Below are 25,292 nucleotides of genomic sequence, written 5' to 3' on the forward strand. Positions count from 1 at the left end.
CAAACTGGATCACCCTGAATGTGGTTTTACACAGGGCTGTTATACCCTTCAGCCATTCAGGTACAACACAATTTGACTAATTACTAAGGCCCACGCTACTGATTACTAATCACAGTAGAACTTTGCAAAGCAACTGTATTTCTGCAGCATGCTTGCTGCTTGTCTATTGATCCAGATGTCCCTGGAGTCGGTCTTGCTCAAGTTACTTATCTATGATGCCAGATGACACTGGGAGGGTTTCAAAGATGTGCTAGAGGGGCTAGGATGCTGGCTTTATCTTGGTTGTCCGTGGGTATCCTTTATCCTTTGTGGACAGCTCTAAGCTTCCAAGAAAGCCCATATTTCCAGGGACCGGTTGTCCTTTAGTTGGTTTTACATAAGCATGAACAAATACCAAAGTCTCCAGTAAAATTCCACTATCTCATTACATTGCAGTGTATAATGTGAGCTAATATACATTAACAAAGTTCATACACTTTCATGTTATAAAGACTGATTGATATAATAGTTAGGGAAATGAATTTTCATTACACCACTCAATCACCTCTGCAGAGCAGCTGAGACAAGTCAGTAAGTGCAAATTGTCCCTGGTGGCTTTCATGGGATCCACATACACAATTCCCACCTATAACTGTTTACATTACAATGCACACTCGTGATTTTTAGTCCTTTGTTATATCAAGTCATCTTTTTTTTTTCAGACAGAAGCTTACTTAGTTGTTCCTTACGTGAAAGCTGAGAGCAAAGTACCTTTGATCACCCTTTTTACCTTTCACTGAACCTTTTCCACTACTGTTCTGTCTTTCCTGAGCTGAGGGAACTCGGAACCACACACAGCTTTCAAGATGTGGTCAAATCATGAATTTACAGAGCAGCACAAGGATGCTTTGTTCTCTGTTTCTTTTCAAATCCCAGCATACAGCTTGTATTTCTGAACTCTATTAAGCACTGAAGTGAGGTTTTCACAGAAATGCATTGGTAATTCCAAGATTTTGCTCCTGCACAGTACTAGTCAGTTTGGAGCTCATCATTTTATATTTGAAGCTAGGATCTTCTTCCCCACTGTGCATCACTTTTATCTCTCCAGAATGTAATCTGCCATTTTACTGCCTAGTTATTCAGGCTCATAAGGCCCTTCTGCAGATCTTCAGTGGGCTTTTAAGTCACTGAAAAGCTTGAAATCACCAGAAGGCAGTCACTTGAGTGCCCAGCTCCTTTTCCAAGTCACTTGTGAGCATGTTGAGCAGGGCCAAGCACAGATCGCTACAGCAGTGCACCTGTGACCTCTGTACAAGTACCGCACACCCACTCCCACCCCCTGCGCTCCATCTTTAGCCAGTTATTCATTCCAAGACACTTTGGTCGTATGCCATTACTGCTTAGTTTCTTTGACAGCCTTTGTCAAAAGCCTTCTAGCAATCCCAACAGGCTCTGTCAGCCAGAAGACCTTCACAAATTTTAAGACTGTCCAATAAACTACAGTGTTCCAAACTCCACTATTAACAGTGTTTTGTTGCACTGCTGATCAAAAGATGTAACAGGCTCTGAGGGCAACATCTCATTTTGTAACTAAAAAATTAATAGTTGAAAGGATTCTTTTTTTCCCAGAGTTCCCTGTCTGATAGCTTTCACCTTGCCTTTCCTTTTTTGTGACCTGAAGAGTTTACCCCAAAATCTGAGATTCCCTGAAGATCCGTGTTCACGTCTAGACAACCGTTAAGGGCAGGTCAAGCCCTGATTCCAATCATTCCAATACGGAATTGATTGCAAGATGTAACTTACTTGTGGTTCCTCTTATCACACAGAAACCATGCTAACAGGACAGTCAGCAAAAGAGTTTAACTTTGAAGTCACGTACCAAAAAGTTCCATTTTAAAGACGACATCGGAAAGACTTTGGCCCCTATATTAAATATGGCTTTCTGTTTAAGCGGCGTGGTTAGATACTGCAGTGACTTTAAAGGTACTGTTAGAGGGCAAGATGCTGGTGATTAAAATCCTATTTTGTCCCTTCAAATTTTACTAAGAACAATTTATTTAAAGAGAAATTTGGATTTTATAGGAAGCATCTGAAAATATGCAACTACTACATCATCATGCTACTTCACTGAGCAATCCCTGGTGAAATGGATGCCCGCACCATACACTAATACAGCCCGGTGGTATCAGGGGGAATGTAGAGAGATTATTAGAGAGATCTGTAGATATAGATTATATAGATATATAGATTTATAGATATAGATTTATAGATATATAGATTAGAGGGATATGTAGAGATTAGAGGGATCAACAGCTCCTCCTTCGGCCTGTGGTCTTGTCGGAGCCCTTGAGGGATGGCCAGCAGGCAACAACCCTCCGGCCGGCACACCTTCTTCAATACCCTCGCCTGCCATCTTGCAGGTGCTTCAACGCCGGCCCAGCCTCTTCCCCATACGGCCCGTACCGCCTTGCCTGCGCGGTGCCGGGTCCCCACACGGGTGCGGGGGCTCCTCGAGGTGTCACCTCAGGCCCGATGCCCTCCCCGCCGGGCCGGGGCGCGCACGGCGCCTGCGCGGCGGCGCGCGGGGCGCCTCAGTAGAGCTCTACACGGCGCCGCCGGCGGGAGCGTTGACGCGGCGCCGGCCAATGGGGGGGCGCGGCGCCGCAGCGGCCGCTGAGGTCAGTTCCGTCGCCGCGGTGGGGCCGTGCTGAGGCGGCGGCGGTGGCGGCAGGGGGCTCGCCCTCGCCGGGGTAAGTACTTCAAGGCTGGAGCGGGCGGGCGCCGCGAGCCGGGGAGGATGAGGGTCGGCGTCGCTTTTCTTGTGCTCCTGGAGAGAAGGGGAGCTGCTGGCGGGGTTTGCCCCTGAGGGAGGCAGCCCTTTTTTCCCTCCTCTGAGCCAGGTAAGGCCCCCCGCCCCCCAACCCTCGGCCTGCGCCGGCCGGCCCAGCGCCGTGGCTGCCGGCTGCCCGCCGCCGCCCTGCCAGCCCGCCCGTCCCGGGGGGGCCGGGGGTCCCGCTGGCGGCGAGCGCGGGCTGTGGCCCGGCGGCCCGCGCGATGCTGCCCCCTGGCGGCCGGCGGTGGCGCTGCGCGGCGGAGCCGCCTCTCCGGTGGTGGTGACGGCGGCGGCGGCGGGCGGAGGTCTGTGAGGCCTGCGGAGGGTCCGCCACTCGCCCGGGCAGCGACGGGGCTCGGCCTCCGGAGACGGGCCCTGAGCGAGAGAGGCCTCCTTTCCCCGGAGAGGCGGCAACACTTAAGCGCGGGTGGGCTGGATGCCCAAGAAAATGGGATTATTTTTTTGGTGTTGGCTGGCGGGTGCTGCTGGCTTGTGGACGCCATCAGGCTGCTTTGGACTCGACTGGACTGCAAAGCTGTTGTCCACGTTTGTCGTCTTGGTCTTCTTCCTGAAGAAGAAAGACGCTTTCGGGTTAGTAAGTGTATTGCTGAGCAAAATAGAACATCCTGTATTTTGTATGTAAATTGTATTCTTTAGACAACTATTGTTTAGAGAGTTCTATTTGGGCATAAGATCCTCTTAATTAAATCCTACATTAAATTTTCTTGCAAGAGAAGTCATCATAAAAAAGTACTACACTGGACACTCAAGATAATTTAGATGTATAAAATGACTTGGATTTCTTCGAAATAAATGATCTGAATAATCTAATGTTATCACAGATGTAGTTTAAGTGTCCCCAAATATACGTTTAATAAAAAAGTCTGGTTTAGTATTAAGACAACTAGTAGTATTCCACAGGATTTTGCTAGCATCCTCTTCTGCATTGTTACTACAGTAAAAGGTTAGTTAAGGTCCTTTTCTTACAAATACTTCTGTGTGCGGCTAATTTTAGCAGGAATTAAATCTGTAGAAATGCGTTTTAGCATCTACATGAGTGTTTTTAGAACTGGACAGAGGGGAATATGTACTTTTAATGGGACTCTCCCCCCTCCTCTCCCATTTTCTTTTGTGCCATACTTCATTGCTTTGTTGCTTGCAGGCCGTAAAGCTTAGAGTAAGGTAGTGCTAAATCCTAGTCAGTGTGCTTTGGATCTACAGATGGATTTTTTTTTTTTTTTTTTGTGAAATGCTGAAATGTGCAGCATGAATTTAAAAGTTGTTCATACATGTAATGATAAACAACTGTATAAACATCTCTCAGTACTCTCTAAAACACTGCTTTTGATGTAGTAGTTATTTGAGAGTGTGTTGGTTAGCTTATTGGAAGAAGACCACCAAGCAATTGAGTGGATATGCCAGAAATGTGTCTTTCAGGCACAAATAAAGCTAGGCCTCAGTCCTAGAGCCACAGAGAAGCAGACCTCCATTTCAGTAGAGTACTGTGTAGTACATACATGTATATACCTGCCTTTATACAATGCCAATAAATGCCAAACAACTGGATGTTTTTTCACTTGTGCATTTGAAAAATAGTGATTTACTTTTAATCGGTATTTTGCATAACTTTATAATACAGTATTAAAAATCTTGAATGTAAGTAGTTTTTTTCTGTAGAGTGAAATAACTGTATTTTATAATAAAAGTGAGCTCTAAAAACCTGATGCATGTTCCTTGCTCTTCTTAATTCTCTGCATTGTCATTCTTTATTCATTTTGATGGAAAAACTTGTGTGTGAATTTCAGATGCAAAAAGTGTTATGACTGTGTGATTAGCTGTTATTGTAAAACAAAGCATCTTTTTAAGAAGAAACAATTTTAGGTAAAACTTCTTTGTTGTATTTAACTTGTTTGTTTTTAATGCGAAATCCATTCTTTTAATTCATACAATATGTTACACTTGAGTGAAGCACTTTGGATCTCTCCCAGTCATTGGGCCTAAAATCAGTGATTGATAATTGGTGTCTGTGTAGTTGGGTCAGTAAAAACAGTTAGCTTTGCTTAACAGAGAGAGTCAGTTGACGTTAAATGGGTAGTATGTGACATATACATAATTGTAAGATACAGACAAGATAATTTTAAACTTATACAGAGATTTAAGTTTTTTACAGAGACTCAAATTGTACACACTGCATCTTCCTGATAGTGTCTTCCAGTTCTGTTTAAACGTCTTTCTCTTAGGAGATAATTTATATACCAACGTGGGCCTTGATTGTTGGATGCATTCTGTGAACTTGGTGTGTGAGGTGTGTGCTGTGCTGAATCTTTGCTGATCTTATTTATTTGATCACATATGAAGAATGCATGCTGCTCAGCCCACCCGTTTCATTGTTAGCAGAATTGAGATAAAAAAAGGAACTAAAACACTGGAAAATGAAATATTTTTCTTTGAAGTGATAAACAACGTATTAATGTATTTGAAGTAAATGGAAATTTCAGGGGTAGACACTGGCAATTCCTCTCTGAGTGTGGCCACATTAGTGGTTTGTAGTCTACTGCAGTGCAGAAAATCTTCTATTGATGAATTTAGCATAGGCTGCAGAAGATGTCTTCCTATTTTTCTTGGTTTTAGTTGATCTTTGTGTTCTAACCTATTTACGTACATGAGATAGCCACTGTTTAGAATGCGTTTTGACTCCTGCGGATCTATTGATCGCTTTGTCTTGAGCAGCAACATTCCAGATACACCAGTGTTGTGTGAAAGGTGGGACTATTTGCTTTTATTAAGTGCCTGACTTTTTAATGTCACTGTATTGCGGGTGTTTGGTAGAAGGAGTACATGAGAAAGTTTGGTTTATATTCCTTCTGTTGTCCTTTTTCCATGTACCTCCTAAGTTTTTTGCTTCCAATTTTTTTCAAAACCAGGACCTCTAAATTTTTTTAATTTTTCGTAATTCAGGTACCTTATTGTATTTAGGAGTATTTTTACAAGCTTTTTCTGAATCCATTCCTGTCAAGACAGTGACTGGAATTGATTTTAACACTCCTAGTATCTCTTACTCCATTCTTCATCTATCTTGTTCTTGTGTTTGCCATTCAGATTCCATATAGACTTTTGGGTCTTCCTTTAATGATATCTTTGGATTGGTTTCTGTGCTCTGCACTCATAACTTGAAAAATCATGTATGTGTCTTCTAACTCAATCTTTTGAAGCATGCCTCTGCTAACCCTTTAAATACCAAAACAAATCTTCAGGGGAATTAATTCCATTCGCCACCCTCTCTTCCCCACTCCCTGCATTGGTACGGGGTGAATGGATGCAGGATCACACTACCTGTCTGTGTACATTGATGATCTCATTTTTCTGAAGTAACCAGAAAAAACAAATAGTTGTTTTTCAATATAAGAATGAAATTAGAATGTATTTTTGGGCTTGTTTTATCCAGGATAATGATAAAATGGATCTATTTGCATTAAAATGTGTCTTATTAACTAATCGATGTTTGGGAAAGATTGGTGAATAACTAGGGAGGCAACAGCGATGTCACTTCAGCATCAACCTGTTATTCAGTTCTTTTTCACATTGTACTGGGTTTGGCTGTGATGGAGTTAAATTTTTTCATAGCAGCCTGTATAGTGTTGTGGATCTGTGGCTAAAACAGTGTTGATAACACTGTGTTTTGCCTGTTGCTGAACAGCATTTGCACAATGCCAGGATTTTCTCCCCCCTCCTACCTCTGCTACAGTGAGTAGGCATGGGGTGGGCAAGAGACTGGGAGGACGTAGCGCTGGGAGAGCTGACCACATTTGGCCAGGGGGATAGTCCATACCATATAATGTCATGCTCAGCAAATGAAAACTGGAAGTAGAGGAAGGGGGAGGGGGGTTGGCTTCTAAGGTGGCTGTTGCTTGGAGACTGGCTGGGCATTGGCCTGCTTGTGGAAGGTGGTGAGGGATTTCCTTTGCACCACCTCCCTGTGTCTTTCCTTCACCTATTAAACTGCCTTTGTCCCAACCCATAAGCTTTCTCCTCTTTTTCTCCAGTTCACTTCTCTTCCTACTCAGGGAGGGAGGGGTGGGGAGCCGGTGGGTGGCTGCGTTGCTGCTTGGCTGCTGACTGGGATCAACCCACTGCACAGCTGTTATGTAGGTGCAGTAGCTCCAACAGCATTCAAAACCTGGATTCTAGCAACGTGGTATTTGTCACAGGTCTGAATGAAAGCTTGGTTTGGGAATTATATACCTATTTGTTTTCACTTTCATATATAAAGCTGTTTTATTTAGGAAAGTTTAGAATGATTACTACACTGTTCTTTGAATTACCTCTTTTAAATGTTTTTAGTGTCCTCTTGGACTGAGTAGTCCAGATCTGTCTGGTAAATTGGAGTGTTCTTAAAATGTTTGACAGTGTTTCTTTATTGCTCTTTAAAGGTGGTGGATCCTTTCTCATGTTGTCCTATAAGGTGAAGTTCGCAGTATTTAAAAACATCTAAGAAAAACTCCGTGTTTTTAATACTGTGTGTGTTTGGTGGTGTTTTTTTTGTGGTGGTGGTTTTTTTTTTTTTTTTTTTTTTTTTTTGTGGCCAAGGATGTTGATGGCATAAAGTGCTTTATGCTTATCTTTTGGTCAGTTCATATGGAGGGCAGTTTCAGTATCGATGGATAGCTGTTAACAGAAAAAAAAGGCAAATATTGATCTAACTTCACCCTTTCATTTCCGATCCAATTTTTGTTCTTTCTTAAAGCTGCATAGAAATCTTCAAAGCATCTTTGGTCTGGATCTTGATCTTATCAAGAATTCTTACTGTCTTTCTCATGAAATAAACCAGTGGATCTCCTGAACATAGGCCTAGCATCACAGTTGTGCATCAGCACAAATGTCTTAAGCCTAAGAAGTGATGTTGGCAGGGGAAGAATTGTCCATCTGATACTACCAGAAGCTTTTGTTTTTCTTTCCTCTTTAGAATCTGGATAATAGAGAGCATAATGTTACCAACATTAGAATTGCTTAAAAAAAAAATCTTCAGATTATGATACAGTAGTCATATATACTTTCCTTCTTCCTGGGAGGCTGCCATTGATTGTTTTTCACATTGGGATGTGAAGGTTTTTAACATAGTAATCTCATCCCATTGCAATGCAGACAGCTGTACATGCCTAAGAGCTGCCTTCTAATGAGTTTTACAGGTGCGCAGGCACCCATCTGCTAAAGAGTGAAAAGCCCATTATGTTGTCCCTAACCAGTTTTCTAACTTGTTTTTACTGTTGTTTGATGTTACGTTGGTACACTTGCTCATTGCAGAGCCCCATCTTTAAGGCAGCATTCCTATAGCAGTCAGGGATGTTGGCAGATGGAGCACAGGGAGAAGCAAGAATAACTTTCTGGATCAGGTGCTTACTTCTGTCAAGCCAATGTGGAGGTGTACCATAGTGTAAAGTTTTCCCTCATTCATGTAGGGTTATTGTAATAGGATGCTACTTAGGTGCTTTTGGAGTCCAAATCAGACCCTGCTCTCTGTAGGTAGACTTGGACAGGAGCTGGATTTCAGGAGCTACAGAAGTAGAACCCTTCTGTATAATGTATTGAAATGTGAAGGAATTTAGAAATAACCTAATGAAATAGGGTCTATATGTGAATGTAGATCTGTGCAACAGTATAAATGAGAGTGTTTAAATAAAAAAGATGTTGAGTTGATAATACTGGTTACTGTTAGCTCTGGACTTTGTTTTATGTATGTCTCAAAAGGCTAATTTAGTTTTTGATTTTCCAAATAACAGTGGTCTCATAGTCTTGGCAAAAGCTTGAAGGCTGAGATCTTGTTCATGTTAAATACAGAAAATAGGCAGTGAGAGTGCTGGAACCTGTGGGGCCAAATATACTATACAAGTTAATGTGGTGGTTTTACACTGATACTACTGTTCTCCTTCTGCCTTCCATGGCATTGCTTATTTTGCTTGATTGACACATTATGTATCATGAGGATGGAGTGAATTATTTATATGCTTGTCCACATACATAGAAGTGATTACACTGTGCTATTAATAGAAGTGAAAGTAATTAATTTTGCAGCCGCAGATTGTTTTGACTTCATTACTTTTAGAACATGTGAAGTATAAACCACATCTTGTTATGAATTAGCATCAAGGCTGTTTGGATCTGAAACATTGGCACTGATTAGAAAAGAACTTCCTTCTGTACTTTAGGAATAGCCATGCTAACTTAAAAATTCCTTTATTTAAAAACAAACTTGCAGTTGTGTGTTTCTAGTAACCATTGTAGTCGCTCTCCTTTTTCCTGCTAGGATTCACAAACAACTGTCACCTGTAGTGTTTCATAATATCTTTTCCTGAGTTAAGGGCTGTATATGAACTGAAATCATATTCTGCTGCTCGGTTCTGTTACCAAGTGTCTTCCTTGTTAGGCTTATAGATTCATTTCTTAAATGTAAAATTTTTCATGACATGGAAGAAATAGCATGAACTCTTTGGGTTTTGATGCATAGCAGATAATTTTTAAGAATTTATGAACATTTTGAATAAGAGCCAACGCCAAAGAATTATTTGATTTGGTATGTTTTGCTTAGAGTTAATGGTTGTATGTGCAGAATACAATCAGTGGTATATTAACAGTAGACTTGCACTCTGTAATTCAGCTGTAGTCCACTAGTAGTTCAATTACTAGTTTGTTGTATTTCAGCTATCGGTGAATAGTAACTGACTTAATCTTCTGTTTTTTATTCCTTAGTGCTGCAAGTTGATTGAATAAAATTAAGAACGTGGAATATAATATGGATGCAGTTCCTTGAGCACCATTTCCTCCAAAGTGTGTATTCTGCAGATTGGTGACCTGAATGATTGATTGATAAGCAGCATACACAAGACTAATATCAAGAAAACATTCTGTTGCTGCTGTGTTTGACAAAACTGGTGCAAAGTCACGTCTTCTGAAATGCAGTTGAAAAAAATGAGGGAAATTTTACCAAGATTGTACCCTGGACAAGTTAATGATAAAAATAATTCCTTAACTACGTCCCCAAAGCAATCTTCTGAGGATAAAACAAATCCATCAAAAGGGGATGATGACCAAAACTGCTGTTACCAAGGCACTGAGGCTGAGAACAATAAGTTGTCACTGATAAGCTGTATAAAATGCAGAAATGTTCAGAAAATTTCAATGCAAGATATAGAAAAGCATAAGAAACTTGGGTGGACTGAAGACAAAAATTTCATCTGTAAGAAGTGCAGTCATATTACACCACCAGCTTTCCATTTTGTTCCCGAGGGTGCCAATGGTGTAGACTTTGAAAAACTTGAAAAAAAATCCCCAAGTAAAACCCAGGAAACATTTAAAGTTAAAAACTTTCTGCCAGGTAAATACTACTGTGATAAATGCAGATTTTCAACAAAGGATCCTTTACAGTATAAAAAGCATGTAGGTCAACATGAAGAAATTAAATTTGTTTGTTCTTACTGTAGTAATGTATCCTACACCAAAGGAGAATTCCAGAGACATTTGGTGAAACACACTGGAACTTTTCCATATCAGTGTGAATACTGTGATTATGGTGCTGTTAGACATGACTATATAGTAAAACATACGAGAAGAGTACACGAAACACCCACAAAACGGCTGTCAAATACTATTATAAACCACAAGCAAAAGAAGCTGAGTCGGAGCACTTTATTTGAAAAGCACAAATATGATAAAATTCCTTTTCAGAATGAAGTTTCAAATTCATCTTCAAATATGGTTTGCGACATTCCAGGTAAAGCAACTAAAACAGTCTCTTCGTCTCGTGATGTAGAATGTAGCATAAACACAGCGTCAGCCCAGGATAAAACAGTATTGGAGCCATCTGAAATAAGCGTGTGTGAGAATCAAAGTGTGGAAGTTGAGGTTTATTCTCCAAAAACAGAGCCTTTACAACCTGGGATGCCTTTAACAGTAATTGCACCGTCTGAACTTGTAGTTCCTTCTAACTGTTTAGCTCAGATAGTAGAGATTAAAATAGTGAATGGAGCACAACAGCTGGTTCTTAAACTAATTCCTATGAAAGAAGCAACTTACAAACCTGTGAATGGTGCTGAAGAGGACCATGAGAATCAAGGTATAGAACAATCGGCAGAAGGAAAGAAAACATCTTCTGTGTCTCAAAATGAGTTACTAACCATGGAAGTGAATGTAGACAAATTATCCAGTGTTAGTAACCAGCTTAATTTGGATAGTACGTATGACAAGAATTCTGAATGTCTTTGTTTTTATGATTCCCAACTCGCAGACTCTAACTCTGTACCAATACAGAGGGAAGATGCGTCAAAATTATGCTTTCATTTGGTGAAGGGTATTGATGTCCATTCAGGTGTTATAGAACTTTGTTCTCCATCTCTGGTGATAAATAGTACTGAAAAAAAAAGTGATCTTAAATCCTCAAGATGGGAAGTAGATGGAAAAAACTTACATTACGACTTGTATTGCTATGAAGAAGCTGTGGATATACCCCCTCCAAAATATGCTGCTGTTTCTGAAGATAAAAGTTCCAAGAATGTTTCAGTAGAGGCTGCTCAGGAGGGCAAAAATTTCTCCTCTTCTGCAGTCCTTAAACAAAAGGATGCATTGCCTCTACATAGGGATGACAAAGAATGTAGGAGTCTGGCAGTCAGCTCTACAGAAACACATTTAGCTGGTAAGGGTTTTGATAAAAAATCTGTTACACTTTCTGAAGCAGGAAAAAACTTTCATGTCACTAAAACTCCACTTTGTGAGGACATGACTTCTGGCTTTAGCAAAGTAAAGACTGCTGTAAGTCAAAAGAACAATCTTCTGGAATCATTAGAACTACAGAAGGTAGAAAACAAGGACAACACTTTCGAGGGACCTGTTATTTCGTCTGTATTTTCTCTTAGCTCTGGGTCTGAAAACGTTCCAGAGGGTATCAGATGGGATGACACAACATGCAATAAGAAGTCAGCAACAATCCTGTGTAGAAAGATCGCTCAGCTCATGTCTGCTGCTGAACCTAACATGAAATCCGTGCCTTTGAGATGTCAAGCTTCTAGTAAAAAGGTATTTTTTCCTCAAGAAAATTCAGCCAGCTGTGACAGAGTTGTTCCTGCCACTGAGCTGGAACAGTCTTTGCCTCAAGTGCACGGTGGAAGCAGTGTAATTAGTAATGAAGAACACAGTAAAGATCAGTTGCTTACATTTGCTAGAACATCTAAAAGCAGGGTAACTAAAAATTCCCATGTCGCTACTCCAGTGTTTATCCCCAAAGGGACAATGCTGAGAGTGCTGAATGCTACTAGCAGTCAAAACTCAAACGGAATGGAAAACAGCAGTGAAACATCAGCTCCTTCTGTGTATTGCAATGAAATGTTTCTGCCTCGACCGGTTCCTGTCAGTGTTTCTGAGACACGTAGCAGTGATTTGCCATGTTTGCCTAATCAGAGTGAACCAAATGCTCAGTCCCGAAGTATAACACTCAGGCAAAGACCAAAGCGAGAGGCAAGTGTTAAAAATAATAGCAAACAAACTGATGCAAGTAGGCAAAGCAAACACTATTCGAAAAGTCAACTAGGTCCTAAAAATAAGGCGAAACAAGCAGGCTGCAGGGAGCTTCCTAAGAGGAAAGCAAGAACTCAGTCGGAAACCAGTTCAGGTTCTGACACGATGTATCTGTTGACAGCAAGACGTCTTCGACTTGTCCCTCTGAGAATGGATCAGCTGATAAAATGTCCTCGTCGCAACCAGCCAGTTGTGGTACTAAACCATCCTGACGTTGACTCGCCAGAGATAATTAATGTCATGAAGACTATCAACAAGTATAAAGGTCAAGTCCTGAAAGTGGTTCTGTCAGAAAGGACAAGTAGTTTTCTTGGTGTCAAACGCTATCGAAAGCGTCTTACTCTTCAGAATGCTGAGACAGGAAATCAAACAAAAAAGCAGAATATGCTAAAAATGAAACTGAAAAAGACCCATAAAAACAACTACCAGGTAGTGGAATCTTCGCCAGCTGAAACACTTCACTGTATGTTTAAGTGTTGGTTTTGTGGAAGAGTATATGTGGACCAAGAAGAATGGATAAGTCATGGGCAGAGGCACTTGATAGAGGCAACCAAGGGTTGGGATGTTCTTTCTCTTCCAGCAAAAAAGCATTAAGTGAGAGACTGGGAGGTGGAGGGGGGGTTCTCCTCTTAATGAGTATTACTAACTTGCCTGGAAAGGAAGATTGAAATAACTGCTTTATTTTGCCAAAAGGTCTCTACTGTTAGCAAAGTGGGAGAGGAGAGCAGGGTTAGATACAGAGAAGTCAGTAGTGAGGGTTGAGCACTGCTTTGCACTCTCATATTTGAAATTTGTTTTGGAGGTCAACTTCATCTGTTTCGTAGGAGAAATTTGAAAAAGATTTGCTATGCAAACATCTTTCTAGTTACCATTCTGTGTGCTAGGATACTGTGCTGTAACTGGTTTGTGCTAGGTCTGTAGGGATTAAAATCTTAGAAGATGAGATATTTGTAAATTTAACAGGGTTTAGTTTGCTTTATTACAGCATGATGTTTCAGAGATTGAGCATACGTGTACTGAAAAACACCTTTGATCCTCTGGGCAGCAAATGTGTATCATAGATTTTACTGGTAAATGAAGCACCATGCATAAAAAGTAAAACTGAAATGCAGGTACTCGTTTCTGTGAAACACAAGCATTTCTGCGGGCTTCAGAGGAGATACAAGGTTGTAAATGAATCTATGGGATCAGAGTTACTTCCACTAGGTCAGATGGCACTAAAAAGTTTAATTTTGTTTATTTAGTCTTAGTCTTTACCTAGCCTGTATTGCGTAGATCTGAGAGAGCAGAACGCTGTCAGCTTTGTCCTGAGCAGGCAAAGCCAGAGATATCATCAGGCTTGGACAGGTAGGAGAGCACTTTTCTCTGTATGGTCTCAAGGCTGTTCTGAAATCAAAGGCAGTAATGATCAGACATAAACCCTCTACCACCATGTGTGTGTGGCCTGATAGAAACACATTTGCAGAATAGGGCATTTGGTTAGAACTCTAGTTGGTGAGTTAATGCCTATTTACATGAGGAACTCGCTGAAGATGAAGACTTTTCAAAATGAAAAACCGTGTTGCACAGCTTTTACATTGACAGTGTTGAACCAGGTTTTCAATGCAATCTTTCATCCTTCTTAATATTAAGAATTTAGAGGTTGTTAGAATATATTTTTTGTAGGCCTCAATTCATACAAGCATGTGCCTAGTTACATATGTAGATCTAACGTATATCTGCTGACTTCAGTGAAGTGTAAACGATGCTTAAACACTTTCTTAATTCAGGGCCAAATTTCAAGTTTTTAGTGAAGAGGAGGGATGGATGAAACTGAAGTCTAATGTTTCTGTATGTGAACAATAAATGTTTTTCTTCATCTTGTGAATTTTAAATCATTTTAAAATCATACAGAGTGAACTATATTGAAGCACATATTTGCAGTTAAAATAACTTACATTTTTACAGATACGAAAGTCAATACTGACTCTAATGCTGGATGTGTGTTCTGTGTTTGAGCTGGGGCTCCTCTTGGAAAACCTGTTAATTCCTAATGCTTTTCACTGTTGGTGCAATTTTGTAAACAGTTTAAGCTGGGAATATATTTTTTTAATATACTCCAGCAGATTATACGTTGTTTTGATAAGGTATGTAGCGTATCTGCATTGAAATGTAAATATTTTAAAACTACATCTGACTGAGGCTTATTTTCAAAGCAAGTTACAACATTGCTTTCCCATCATTTTGCAATACAGTGTTAAAATCCTTCAGATAGTTGGTGCTTTAAGTCAGATCTTTTTTGTCATGTACACATGGAGAATTTTTCTATCATTTGTATCTGACTAATATATTTCACAGAACAAACTTCCTTTTGTCTGTTTTGTCAGTAATAATGAAAAGACAGTTCTCATTTTGTATCCAAATGGAATTATATTTTTTTAGATGGGTACACTAGAGGGTTTTTTTCACTTCATATACTTTGATGCCAAATCTAACAGTACTATTTGCGTTTTGGATCGTGAAAACAGCTTCCGTTGAAATTATGGCATTTCACATATAATAAATACTGAAATCATTAACATAAGAAAAGAAAAAGGTTAAAATTCCTCCTTTGTTTTAACTCCTTCAGTCCAGGTTACCGTTTGAGTTAATTTTGCTTCTGTAGAAGCTACTAAATAAATAGTTTTGAATTTGCTTGGTAAGAGTTGTCACTGGCAAAATTAGAACATTCCTCATGAAAGCTGTACTGGGGGGGGGAATGGGGGAAGTGTTGCCGCTCAGCTTTATAAACTCTTCAGTGGTTTGAGCATACTAGTAATGCTTGTCTTTTGTAAGCAAGTTTACTGTTTGAGTAAACATATGCAAAGCTTTGTATGTCACTACCATAATCTACTATCTAAGTTGTTAAACTGTGGGTTTTTTTCTCATGGGTTTAATTTAGAAAATATTTGTTTTGTTTTGACATGAAAACCTTTTGTAAGTTAAATTGTATGGTGGCTATGAAACTCTTAAAGCAGATTACATCATGTCTCTCTTCCTTTTTATGAGCTCTGCCAAACTCAGCAGCTTATGTTTTGTTAATTTTCATTTTTATTATTAGATAATGTCATGTCAGAATAATTTCCTTCAAGTTTAACAGTCTCAGTGGTTTGAGAGAAATAATTATAATGAATGTTCTCTTGCAATTTTGATGCAGCATTTAGAAATAAAAAGATTGCAAGGAAAAATAACAGCCAACTGCTAAATTTTTTTAGAGCTAGTTTGTGCTAGTACATACTATACCATAAATTGGGTTGGAATATCATATTTTGGGCTTGAATGTTTTTATTATTCTTGTTCCTGTTCTGTAAGGATAAAGTAACTGAGGTTTCTTCCTTGCTATATTCCAGTTACCAAGTCAAACTTGTGAGTGTGCTTAGAAAGGAAGATTATGGATGCTTTGCAGAAAAATACTGAAGTTTGCCTTTCCTATTTATAATGAATTTAGTTAAGCCTTCCAAAACTCAAATTATATGAATAAATATTACTGTTGTTTGCTTGAAAAATACCACCTTCTTGTTGTCTTTGATACTTATTTGAACATATTTTCTTGCTGAGTTTGAAGCACGTCTGCTATTCCTACTGATGATTTTTGTCTCTATATTTGCACATGGGTTGAATTCAAAGGGACTGTTTGTATAATGGTCTTACTATGTGCGTGTTTGAAGGCTCAGATATGGAATACAAGTATCTGCTACGTAAGCTAAAGAATAAGTGTTATTTAAGTAATAGAATTTATGTAATTAAAGCTAGCCTTATAATCTCCAATACTTATGAGCATAGACTGATACCCACTGACGTCAGTGCCTGCTGAGCGCAACTTGTTACTGTGCAGACACATATGCACACCAGAGGAAATTGTTAAGTAGTGAGTACTCAGATAAATAGCATTTCATGTGTATTTTTAAAAATAAGAGTATTTTTTCTGTGATTGTAGTATGCTTTATTAGGTTTTGCTACTAAGAGCTTCAGCGACATTTAGGTAAGCAAGACTAAGTTTGGGTTTTGTCTTGTGTTAGAAGGTAGAGTGCAAGATAAGCAAGTTGCTCAATCATTGTCAAGATACCAAGAGTCAGTCTCTCTCAGTCACTTTTCTGTGAATTAATCCAATGGCATATACTTTACCTGTATTCTCAAAGTTAAAAACAAATTACAAGAATCCAAAAATGGAGTAGATCTGTATCCTCAGTTGGAGAGAAGGCTTTTAGTGGGGCATTTAGACTTCATAGTATTACGGGGAGCTCCTCACTCAAAGGCAAATGTGATTTTTTGAGACATTTAAATAATTGTTCTATTTACATCTGTACAAACACATCAGTGACGTTATTAAGGCAGAAAGCATCTTTTGTGCGACTTGAATGGATATGTAAGGTAGCATTGTTCTCTCTGGATTCCTGATTTATCCTTTCCGTCAATGAGTGTGATGGGAACATATTTGTAGAAGTCAATGATCTCTTTCACAGAATTAAATTTCTGGGGGAAAAAGAAAAGCTGTAATCAGTGACTGAAGGTGAAATTGCTATATGGTTTTATCTATAACATTAAAAGACTTGCAAATGGTACTAGAAATAGGTAATATTTTGCATAGAATTATGATTAGATTAGATGGAAGCAATCATAAAGGAAAAGCACCAGATTTTAATCCTCTTATTTCCTTTGTGTGTCTCTGTCTTGTGTAGGAGAAAGCAGCTGGCTAAGATGTCTAAGCCCTGAGAATGCAGTGTCACCTGTAAAAGGTTGCGATGCCAGATGTCATGATAGATTTTGAGAAGACGAAGCAACTGTAAATTATTACTAACTTTACCCTGTCAGAAGTTACGCTTAATTAGTAGTGGATGATACTTTTCACTGCAAGTTTCTTTGCACCTTCTTAAATGTACCTTTTATTTTCCCATTCTGTTTACTGAGGAAGTTGCTATAAAATCCTTTTCAAGTATGAAATAAGAGGGGTCTCAGCAGGCTTTTAGTCTTGTTCTCTGCTGTTCAAAACAATGACATCCCCCAAGCCTGTTCCTAAAACGATAAAGCTGTGGTTCGAGATTCCTGAACTGATCAAGCAGCAACGGAAAGCTATCCAAGGTATTTATCCTCACCTCTCCTGGTTGGAGTCTCTTAATCCTGCCATTCCCAGGGTTAGCAGTCCGTCACTTTAAATACTTCTCTTCCCTGTGGGTAACTTGTGAGCTCTCATCGTCACACCACTGAGGTGTCTCCTCTTGAGCTATTCTTTGGACTCATTGGTATTAAATCACTAGAACTGTACACAGTAATGCAAGCCTACTGTGACATTAACGCTTAACGCTCTATCTATGTTATATTTACTGTAAGCGTGGGCATTCATTGTATATGTGATAATATCTTATGGTAATCTCTGTCATCTCCAGCTGATCCACACCCAGTTAATAACACAGAATCTGACTAAATCTGTGATTTGTTGAAACTGTTCCTTTATTAAGATGAAAATGATTTGATCTCAAAACCAGTGTGCTAATTTTTTAAAGTTTTGTTTTGATAATTTTTACTTGCATACATTTGTTCCATTTTGCTGTTTTGTCTTTTGCCTTATGTTCAAGATCCCTATTGCTACTAGAAATCTAGGCAAGATTATGGTTTGTATTTCATGCCCTGCCAAAGTAATCCTGACTTTTTTTATTTTAAACTTACTCTTTATCAGCATGAGTTCTTTTTCTGTTTTCTAATGTTTTTTGTTCGTTGGAAAGATAAAAAGTCTTACTGTAATCGTTCATCTGCTTTGGAAATTTAGTGTGTCTTCCCTTGGCTAATTTATTCATTACTGTACCTTATAGCTACAGATTTTTGGTTATGAGGGAAAATCTCAGGTGTTTTCCTATTTCATCCTGTACTCTTACTTGAGTTAGAGTTAAAATACTAAGCTCTGAGTCTTTTCATGGCTGCTGAAACATGAAGCTGACTTAAACATCATAGTGATGAGCACTGATGGCCCAGAATTTTAGGTCCTCGGCCCTTTTAATGGAAACAAGCTTTGTTAGGCATAAAGACACCTAAAGACTTAAAGATTAAGAGAATGTAATACTACAGAATTGTTCATTTCCCGTCACTGTCTGAAGAGACTCAAACTGATCTCTGCTGTTTTAGGAATGTCCCATCTGCTGGTCTGCAGACTGTTCCGGGGAGACAGGAATAGGGTCTCAAGGAAAGGAAAGCTGTGGTTAAGAATTGTGTGTGGGTGCTGATAGGACTCTGGATTATGTCACACATCCTGAATGAGAACTGTTTGTCCTTGAACTTTCATTTAAGCTGCAGACAAGATGTTTACCTTGTAAACATATCTCAGTTGGAAGTATTAGTGTCTCCTGACAAGTGTTTGTAGTGTCCCCTCCCCGTTTTTCCTGGCAGTAACTTTTGACACAACGCTGTTAGTGAAAGGTGTTGTGGAAGTGCTCCCTCATCTACTCTTAACCAGTCAGGCCAGTTTAATGGCTGATTAAGGTAGTTTGAGCTGATCCATTTGACTCACTTTGAAATGAACGGAGTTGAGTTGATGTGACTTGTATGACTGATGGTTTGAAAATGAAAAGTGGCTGCAAATAGTGGTAGGGAGTATTAAGGATGGAGAAAACATCTGTGGCCACAACAGCGAGATCTGGAGATACACAGAAGCTTAGAGCATGGCCCAATGTGTAAAACAGGCACTGTGCTGAAGAGGAGTCTACTCCTGCTTTTGATTTTTTGTTTGTTTGGTTTTAGTTACTGCATTGTGAGTTGAGCCTGATGCTGGAGACATGCTGAAAACGTATTTTGTGTGTGGCAGATCTTAATTTTGCAAAGGCAATCAGGAAAAAGATTTAAATTGTGTCATGATCCGCTTCAAATGTGAGCAAGGTTTTGATTTCTTTATCTTCAAAAGAACTGTGTACATGAAAAGAAGTAGCATTGCAGGTATCTCTGGGTCTTTAATATTGAAAACTGACTGGAGTGGTGGAAGGCAACAGCCAAGTAGAGGGTGCTCAGGAGAGCAATTCTGAATGTAAATGCCTAAATTCCATGTATGGCCCATTTGGGGATCTGGTCTTTATAGCTTTATGTGATTTGGCCTTTAGTGAGCTCAGTATAATACATGAAACATGTATGTAGATACGAACATCTGTGGCGAAATCGCTAGCAAAAGATACAGCACTACTAACAGTGTGTGTTTGTTGTTTTTTTTTCTTCTGCTTGTATTCATTATATTCCAGCTTGATACTAATTTAGATGCGTGGGACTTCAGTTACTTGCCATTTATCACCATCACATTGACAGAGAAGTAACAATTTTTAAAAATAAACACAAATATGAGGATCAATGGTTTCCCTACCCCCACCCTCCCTCCCCATGGCCTTAGAGGGCTATATGAGAGTTAATGATGCACTCATGAAAGTTGAATTAAATACATTAAAAAAAATTTGTTACTCAAAAGTCTTTTTTGGTCACATGAAGTGTTAATACCTGGTAAACTGTATATGAAAAAATCAAGAGTTGTAATAGGATAATGAAAACTTTGGATAATGATGTGTAGAAAAAACCCAGGTTTTTCATGGATGGAAGTAGACTCATCCTAAAGTGAAAACATGCTGCAGAGAATCAGTAAGATTGAACCTTTGAATAAAATGAACAACTGGGGAGAAATGCAATATGTCTGCACCTGCTTCTTGTTGTTTAGTTTGCTTTCTCTTTAGCTGGTGAAGAGGGAATATTCAGCTAATCTAGATAAAGCAGCTGGTGTGTCTGCATCGCGTGCTAAAAAATGTGGTGTAACAAAGAGGGACGATAGAGAGTGCTCTCGAAAGCTTTTTAACAGGCGTTGGAAAATTACAGGCAGCAATTTTGCTGTAATTCACAGCCTTACAAATTGTTTTCACCCTCCTGAGATAAGAACCTTAAGCGAGGTGCAGAAACTGAGACAGCAGTTTTCAAGAAGTGGCATTTTCAGGGCATCCTTTCAGACTGCCTGAGATGGAAGCAGCTCTGCTGAGCAAGGTGGGTGCCATTAATTGTTCATTATTTCATATGTGTTTCACGCCTAGTCCAGTGTTAATTGTCACGTCTGCTTCTGAGAATAATGCATGGAAGTGGCAGGCTGTCATTTCTGTGGCTCCCTGGTACTACACAGAGCTGATTAGCAAAACACCTCTGAGGTTTTTCTGTTGTAGTTGATCTACGGAAGGATTTCTGAATTCAAGAGAAACAATACTCAGTATTTAAAAAGGTGGCTTAAGGTAATATGTCATGATTACCAGGTTTGGCCTGGTAGAGCCAAGTCTTACATGTACCGTTGGTTATTAACTGGATGCTTGAAACCCTTATTCAGGAATTGTAACTTTACAATTTGACTGTTGTCAGCCCAGACCCGCTGTTTAAGATACAGAGTTTCTGTGCACAAGTTGGAACAAACAACAAAGCCATATATTTTGGTGTTTCCTGATTTGGCAGGAATTGTGTTCTCTTTCCTTTTCCGTAATAATTGTTGGAATTGTTTACATATTCTTCAGGTAATTTTCTAGTTACTTTAATTGTTAAATCCGTTAAAATGATGAAAATTTAGTTGTATGTCTTTATTCTGTAGTGTACTGTGCACATGCTACATTATCCTAGAGCGTCTCATAATTCAGTTCCATTCCATATTTTCAGTCAGTCATTGTTTCTAATCTGAGCCTTTTTTTTTTTTTTTTAATCAGGGCCATTACAGGAAGACTAAACAATGTAATAGCCATGGAAAACTAAACTTACTTTCACCTAAATTATACTAAAACTCCAGAAAATTATCTGGGAGGTTCAGGTCAGAAATGCAGCTGATGTTTTACAGAGGACTGATGGCTCACCACAGCAGTGCCAGGGTAATGGTAGCTGCAGTACAGTTCTTGATTTGTTCTACCCTTCTTCTTCTTGCATTGTTTCAGTGTGCTTGAACGTTGAAGGATATTTTTCCCCTCATTATTGAACCATTATTCCTGAAGAACAACTTGCCAGCAAACCTTGCCCCTCATCTCGGAAAGCTAGTAAATCCTATCCCACGTTTTCTAATAAGAATCCAAATTTAAATCTTGGACCTGCCAAATTTGTCAAGTTAGCTTGGGTCAGTTTTGATTTCAGTTTGGTTTTTTTTTTTTTTAAATTCTATAATATCTACAGATAATTTTTAAAACTATTGACATGCATAAAAAAGCCATTAACTGAAGATTTAGCTACAGAGGCTTTGCTGCTTCACTTTAGTTGGATTTCTTTCTGTCATTTACATAGCTAATAACATTCATAGTAGTTTGTTGATTTGCTTTTTTACTGTGCAAAAGTCTTCCCTTTTGCTGAATTTCATGCTCAGCTGAGCATTCTTTAAGTTCCTTTTTTTTTTTTTTGCAAGTATCAGATCTCTATAGAGATGACTGTTTCAGTTTTAATTGTTTTTCTTGTGTGAAAGACCTACAAATACAGTATTTGTTATTTAACTCTATAGGTAGAATAAGAATTAGGCTGTTATCATTAATATAATTGAATTTAATTATGTAAAAAAAGCATTGCTAATCTAAAGGGATTTTCTAATGGAAATTTACCATATCTGAAAGACTGATTGGTGGGGACCCATGTGATTTAATTGCTTCTGAATATCCATGACAATTTTTGTCCTATTTTCTCATTTTTTGAAAGATATTGATTCCCCTTTTGCTATATGAGAGACAGACAATAGGAGACATTAAGCAGTAACAATAGTAACAGGCCATACTGTCACATATGTGGAGTTGTACATATTTAAAAATATCTGTGTATATTATAACAAGCTAAAAAATATGCTAAAATAATATGTACGCCTAGAAAGGGAGGGATTTTCTTTCCCCCTTACTTTGCAGGTGCCACTTAGAGGAGGTAGAAGTATCATAATTACTTAGGAAATTTTCACATTTACTGAAATCTGAATTTGAACATGGTATGTAAAATATGGTTTTAAATTATTATCTTGGAGTTGCTTGAAACTTTGACATACTTGAAATGAGAGTATTGTAAAAGAAACTTTAATGAAACAGCGAGTTTGTTATGTGGGAGAGTTTATAATTAATCTTTAGTATTAAGAACTAGTGAAGTGTGACACAAAAGCAGTAGACTAACGTTAGGTGGGATTTTTACTTACATCTTCTCCTCGGAGCCCTGTTCCCAGTGCGTATTGTTGGCTCTCTTCCAAAAAACGTACTTTAATGTTGTATACTTTTCTTCCATAGTAGACAACCAAAACATACGGTTCAGCGTTTGATTTCTTTGAACAATCTCTAACCAAGAATGTCTCATCCTGTATGACACGGATTTAAATTATGGATTGTGTGGTTAGTTCACAAAAAAACACTTGTAAGCCATCGTGGACAGTTTACAGACACTCTCTCCAAGAGTTTACTCCCCAGGTTCTGAGATACATTGTACTTACAGTGTTTTCCTGTAACAGTGCCTTCTCTGCTTCATGGCGATCATATTCTCCAATGTACCATTCGTATTTGTTTAAATCCTTAATTTTAAGATAGCAAAAGCAGCATATAGAAATTAACCACAGCTGGCAGAAGCAAAAGCCAGTGAAAACAGATTAATCTGTATTTAAAGCAAGTTTAACACAGTTTATAAAAATAATTGCAGTACATCTGTAGCGAGAAGTCCTGTTAGGAAACCTGAATCAAATTAGACAAGTAAATTCTTATCCCTGATTTCAAGAGCTTATCTTGGACTGTTTTCAGGGGTGCTGGATACCCACAGCTTTTGGACCATTTAACTTTGTGAGGAAATGTTTTCAGTAAACCGCAGTTCTTACGGTCTGTGTGTGCCTTATAACGATAATCCTGTTTTCTAAAAACCTGTCTCTTTGGGAAGGGAAGCGTTCTTTACCTTTTCAGTGGGTTGGGTAAGAGACTGCATTTCCCGTTTAAGAAGTGAATGTTTTGATTTGTCTTTGTGTGCTGTATACGGTGTAGGAGATGGTGACCTCTTCACTGATGAGTTCTCCACATTTAACGTGGACCCTATAAAAGTAAATTCAGAAGGAAACAAAGTTGTGGGTTTGTTTTTGTTTTAAACTTAAGTTATCAGTTCATTATACCCCACCAGTTTTACTTACTAAGTCTGAAAATAGCATTTACAGTTTGGAAGTACAGTATTGCTATATGAACCTTTAAAATCTAGAGTTGTCGGTTATGACTGGTCTGTGCAAATGCAGCACCAGTGACTGCAGATTCATGCCCCAAGAGATTTAACACATTAGTTTCCTGATGTTTTTTAATTGACCTTGCTCTGCCAGGTTCTTGCACGCATAAACATAACAAAATATTAAAGATAAACTTAATAAAATAGCAAATGCTAAATCAAATAATAAATATAGGACTTTGGTATTCTACAAGTGTAATGGTTCATTCTGTATTGCTTTTGCCTTTTGAGCTCCTTGTGTTTGTGGTGGATCAGAGCTGCTGTTACGTTGTACCGTATTAAAGCCCCTTCTTATCTCATTGCCAGCCGGCGCTGTTTCCACCCAGTTGTTGAAACCTGAAAGGGTTCAGAGGTTCTGCTGTGCTGATGGATTTCGGTCTGCTCTGGGACTAGTTTCAACTAGTGAACTTAGGACCAAGAAGTGAGGTTGCTCTTGCATTAAGAGGAAGATGAGGGAGGGTGGTGGTCCCCGGCGGTGTGTTCCAGCTCCATACTGCCCTGCTGAGAAGGCAGCCGGCTGAGGGAGCTTGCACAGCTGAAAACCATCCACCCAAAGCAGATGTGATTCACCGTCTGTAGATTTAGGGCTGCCATTTGTCGGCCAGATCTGGCTCTCCAGGTCACTGGGGAGCCCTGAGTGTTCAGGAGATGGGGCAGGAGGAGATGTTGGAGGGTTGGGCTGAGCCTGATTAGGATGCAGCAGAAACAGCCCAAGAAAAGCAATAGTGTACCTTCAAGGTAGAGGTCAAGTGCAGCTTGCAAGTACACAACATGGGGGAAAAATGCTTAACTGAAGATAAAACCCCATCATATCCTGCTCTACAACAGAAAGCATTTTTGTTTGTTTTATGCAGTGCTGATGGGAGGAATGACCTAGTGTCTATTGTAAGAGTAAATGAGAAAAATGTGATTATCAGTGGCTTCCATCTTTTCCTTCTGGTTACCATCACAAAAGACAGTACTGTTTGCCAAAATGTTATGTTTTATCCATTGTTCATGCTTTATCAGTTTATTATTTTTCTGCTCATATATAGCATATGACAGAATATTAAAGATATTCTACTTGGGAGACGTTCTTTTACAGAAGAAGAATAATTTTCACTGTTTCACAACATCCACTTATCTCAGTAGACGAACAGCCATGATCTTCAGCAGGCAATCGGTCCATTCAGCAATGAAATCACTGCTCTAAGGGTCTGGGATCAGACATTTACATTATGTTTCTGCAATCAGTTTGAGTTGTCAAAATGTGAGTATGTCACTGTTCAGCTTATTGGATCCTGATTTTGGTGTTTGTATTCACATTGCGGTTTTGGTGCTATCACCAGATACTGTATTTTTAAAAAGAAGCCCCACAGCGAGGCCATGTTTGCTTTGTGACCCGTGCCGTTGCATGTTGTGTAGAATTTTTTTTCTGGTATCTCTTAAACTGTGGCACAAGAACTGGAAAATTCTCTTGTAGTGCTCATGGTCTGGGTCTGGCTGGGATGGAGTTAACAACAGCTCACCAAGAAATTAAAAGAGTGTCTTAGGTTTTTGAACCTAAGAAAAAAATCTAGAAAATCATTTGTTTTCAACAATAAAAGCAAAAAACATCAGAGAAATGCGTACTTACATAGTATACAAATGGATATTTTTATGAACTTAATATTTCTTCTTTAAATATTTTTTTAATCCAGATATGGACTTGAAAGGAAATTGTAGGATAGCA

At 39.0% G+C, this 25,292-nt stretch overlaps 2 protein-coding genes across 2 annotated transcripts in view; one reads left to right on the top strand and one right to left on the bottom strand.

Moving 5' to 3' along the window:
* The first annotated feature begins 2,683 nt into the window (after nucleotides 1-2,683).
* ZNF518B (zinc finger protein 518B) lies at nucleotides 2,684-12,967 on the top strand. Its single transcript, XM_074148038.1, has 2 exons — nucleotides 2,684-2,729; nucleotides 9,557-12,967. Exon 2 carries the CDS (start codon nucleotides 9,761-9,763, stop codon nucleotides 12,965-12,967), a length of 3,207 nt encoding a protein of 1,068 aa, XP_074004139.1. The 5' UTR covers nucleotides 2,684-2,729; nucleotides 9,557-9,760.
* Nucleotides 12,968-16,234: 3,267 nt separating this feature from the next.
* Nucleotides 16,235-25,292, bottom strand: part of CLNK (cytokine dependent hematopoietic cell linker) — a 31,055-nt gene continuing 21,997 nt past the window's right edge. The window contains exons 12-15 of the mRNA XM_074148158.1: nucleotides 23,267-23,400; nucleotides 22,818-22,895; nucleotides 22,530-22,685; nucleotides 16,235-16,864 (exon numbers count right to left, since the gene is read on the bottom strand). Coding sequence (XP_074004259.1) covers nucleotides 16,718-16,864; nucleotides 22,530-22,685; nucleotides 22,818-22,895; nucleotides 23,267-23,400 — 515 coding nt within the window. The 3' untranslated portion in view covers nucleotides 16,235-16,717. The remainder of the gene's footprint in view (nucleotides 16,865-22,529; nucleotides 22,686-22,817; nucleotides 22,896-23,266; nucleotides 23,401-25,292) is intronic.

This window comes from Numenius arquata, chromosome 5, assembly GCF_964106895.1.
Source record: "Numenius arquata chromosome 5, bNumArq3.hap1.1, whole genome shotgun sequence".
Taxonomy (NCBI): domain Eukaryota; kingdom Metazoa; phylum Chordata; class Aves; order Charadriiformes; family Scolopacidae; genus Numenius; species Numenius arquata.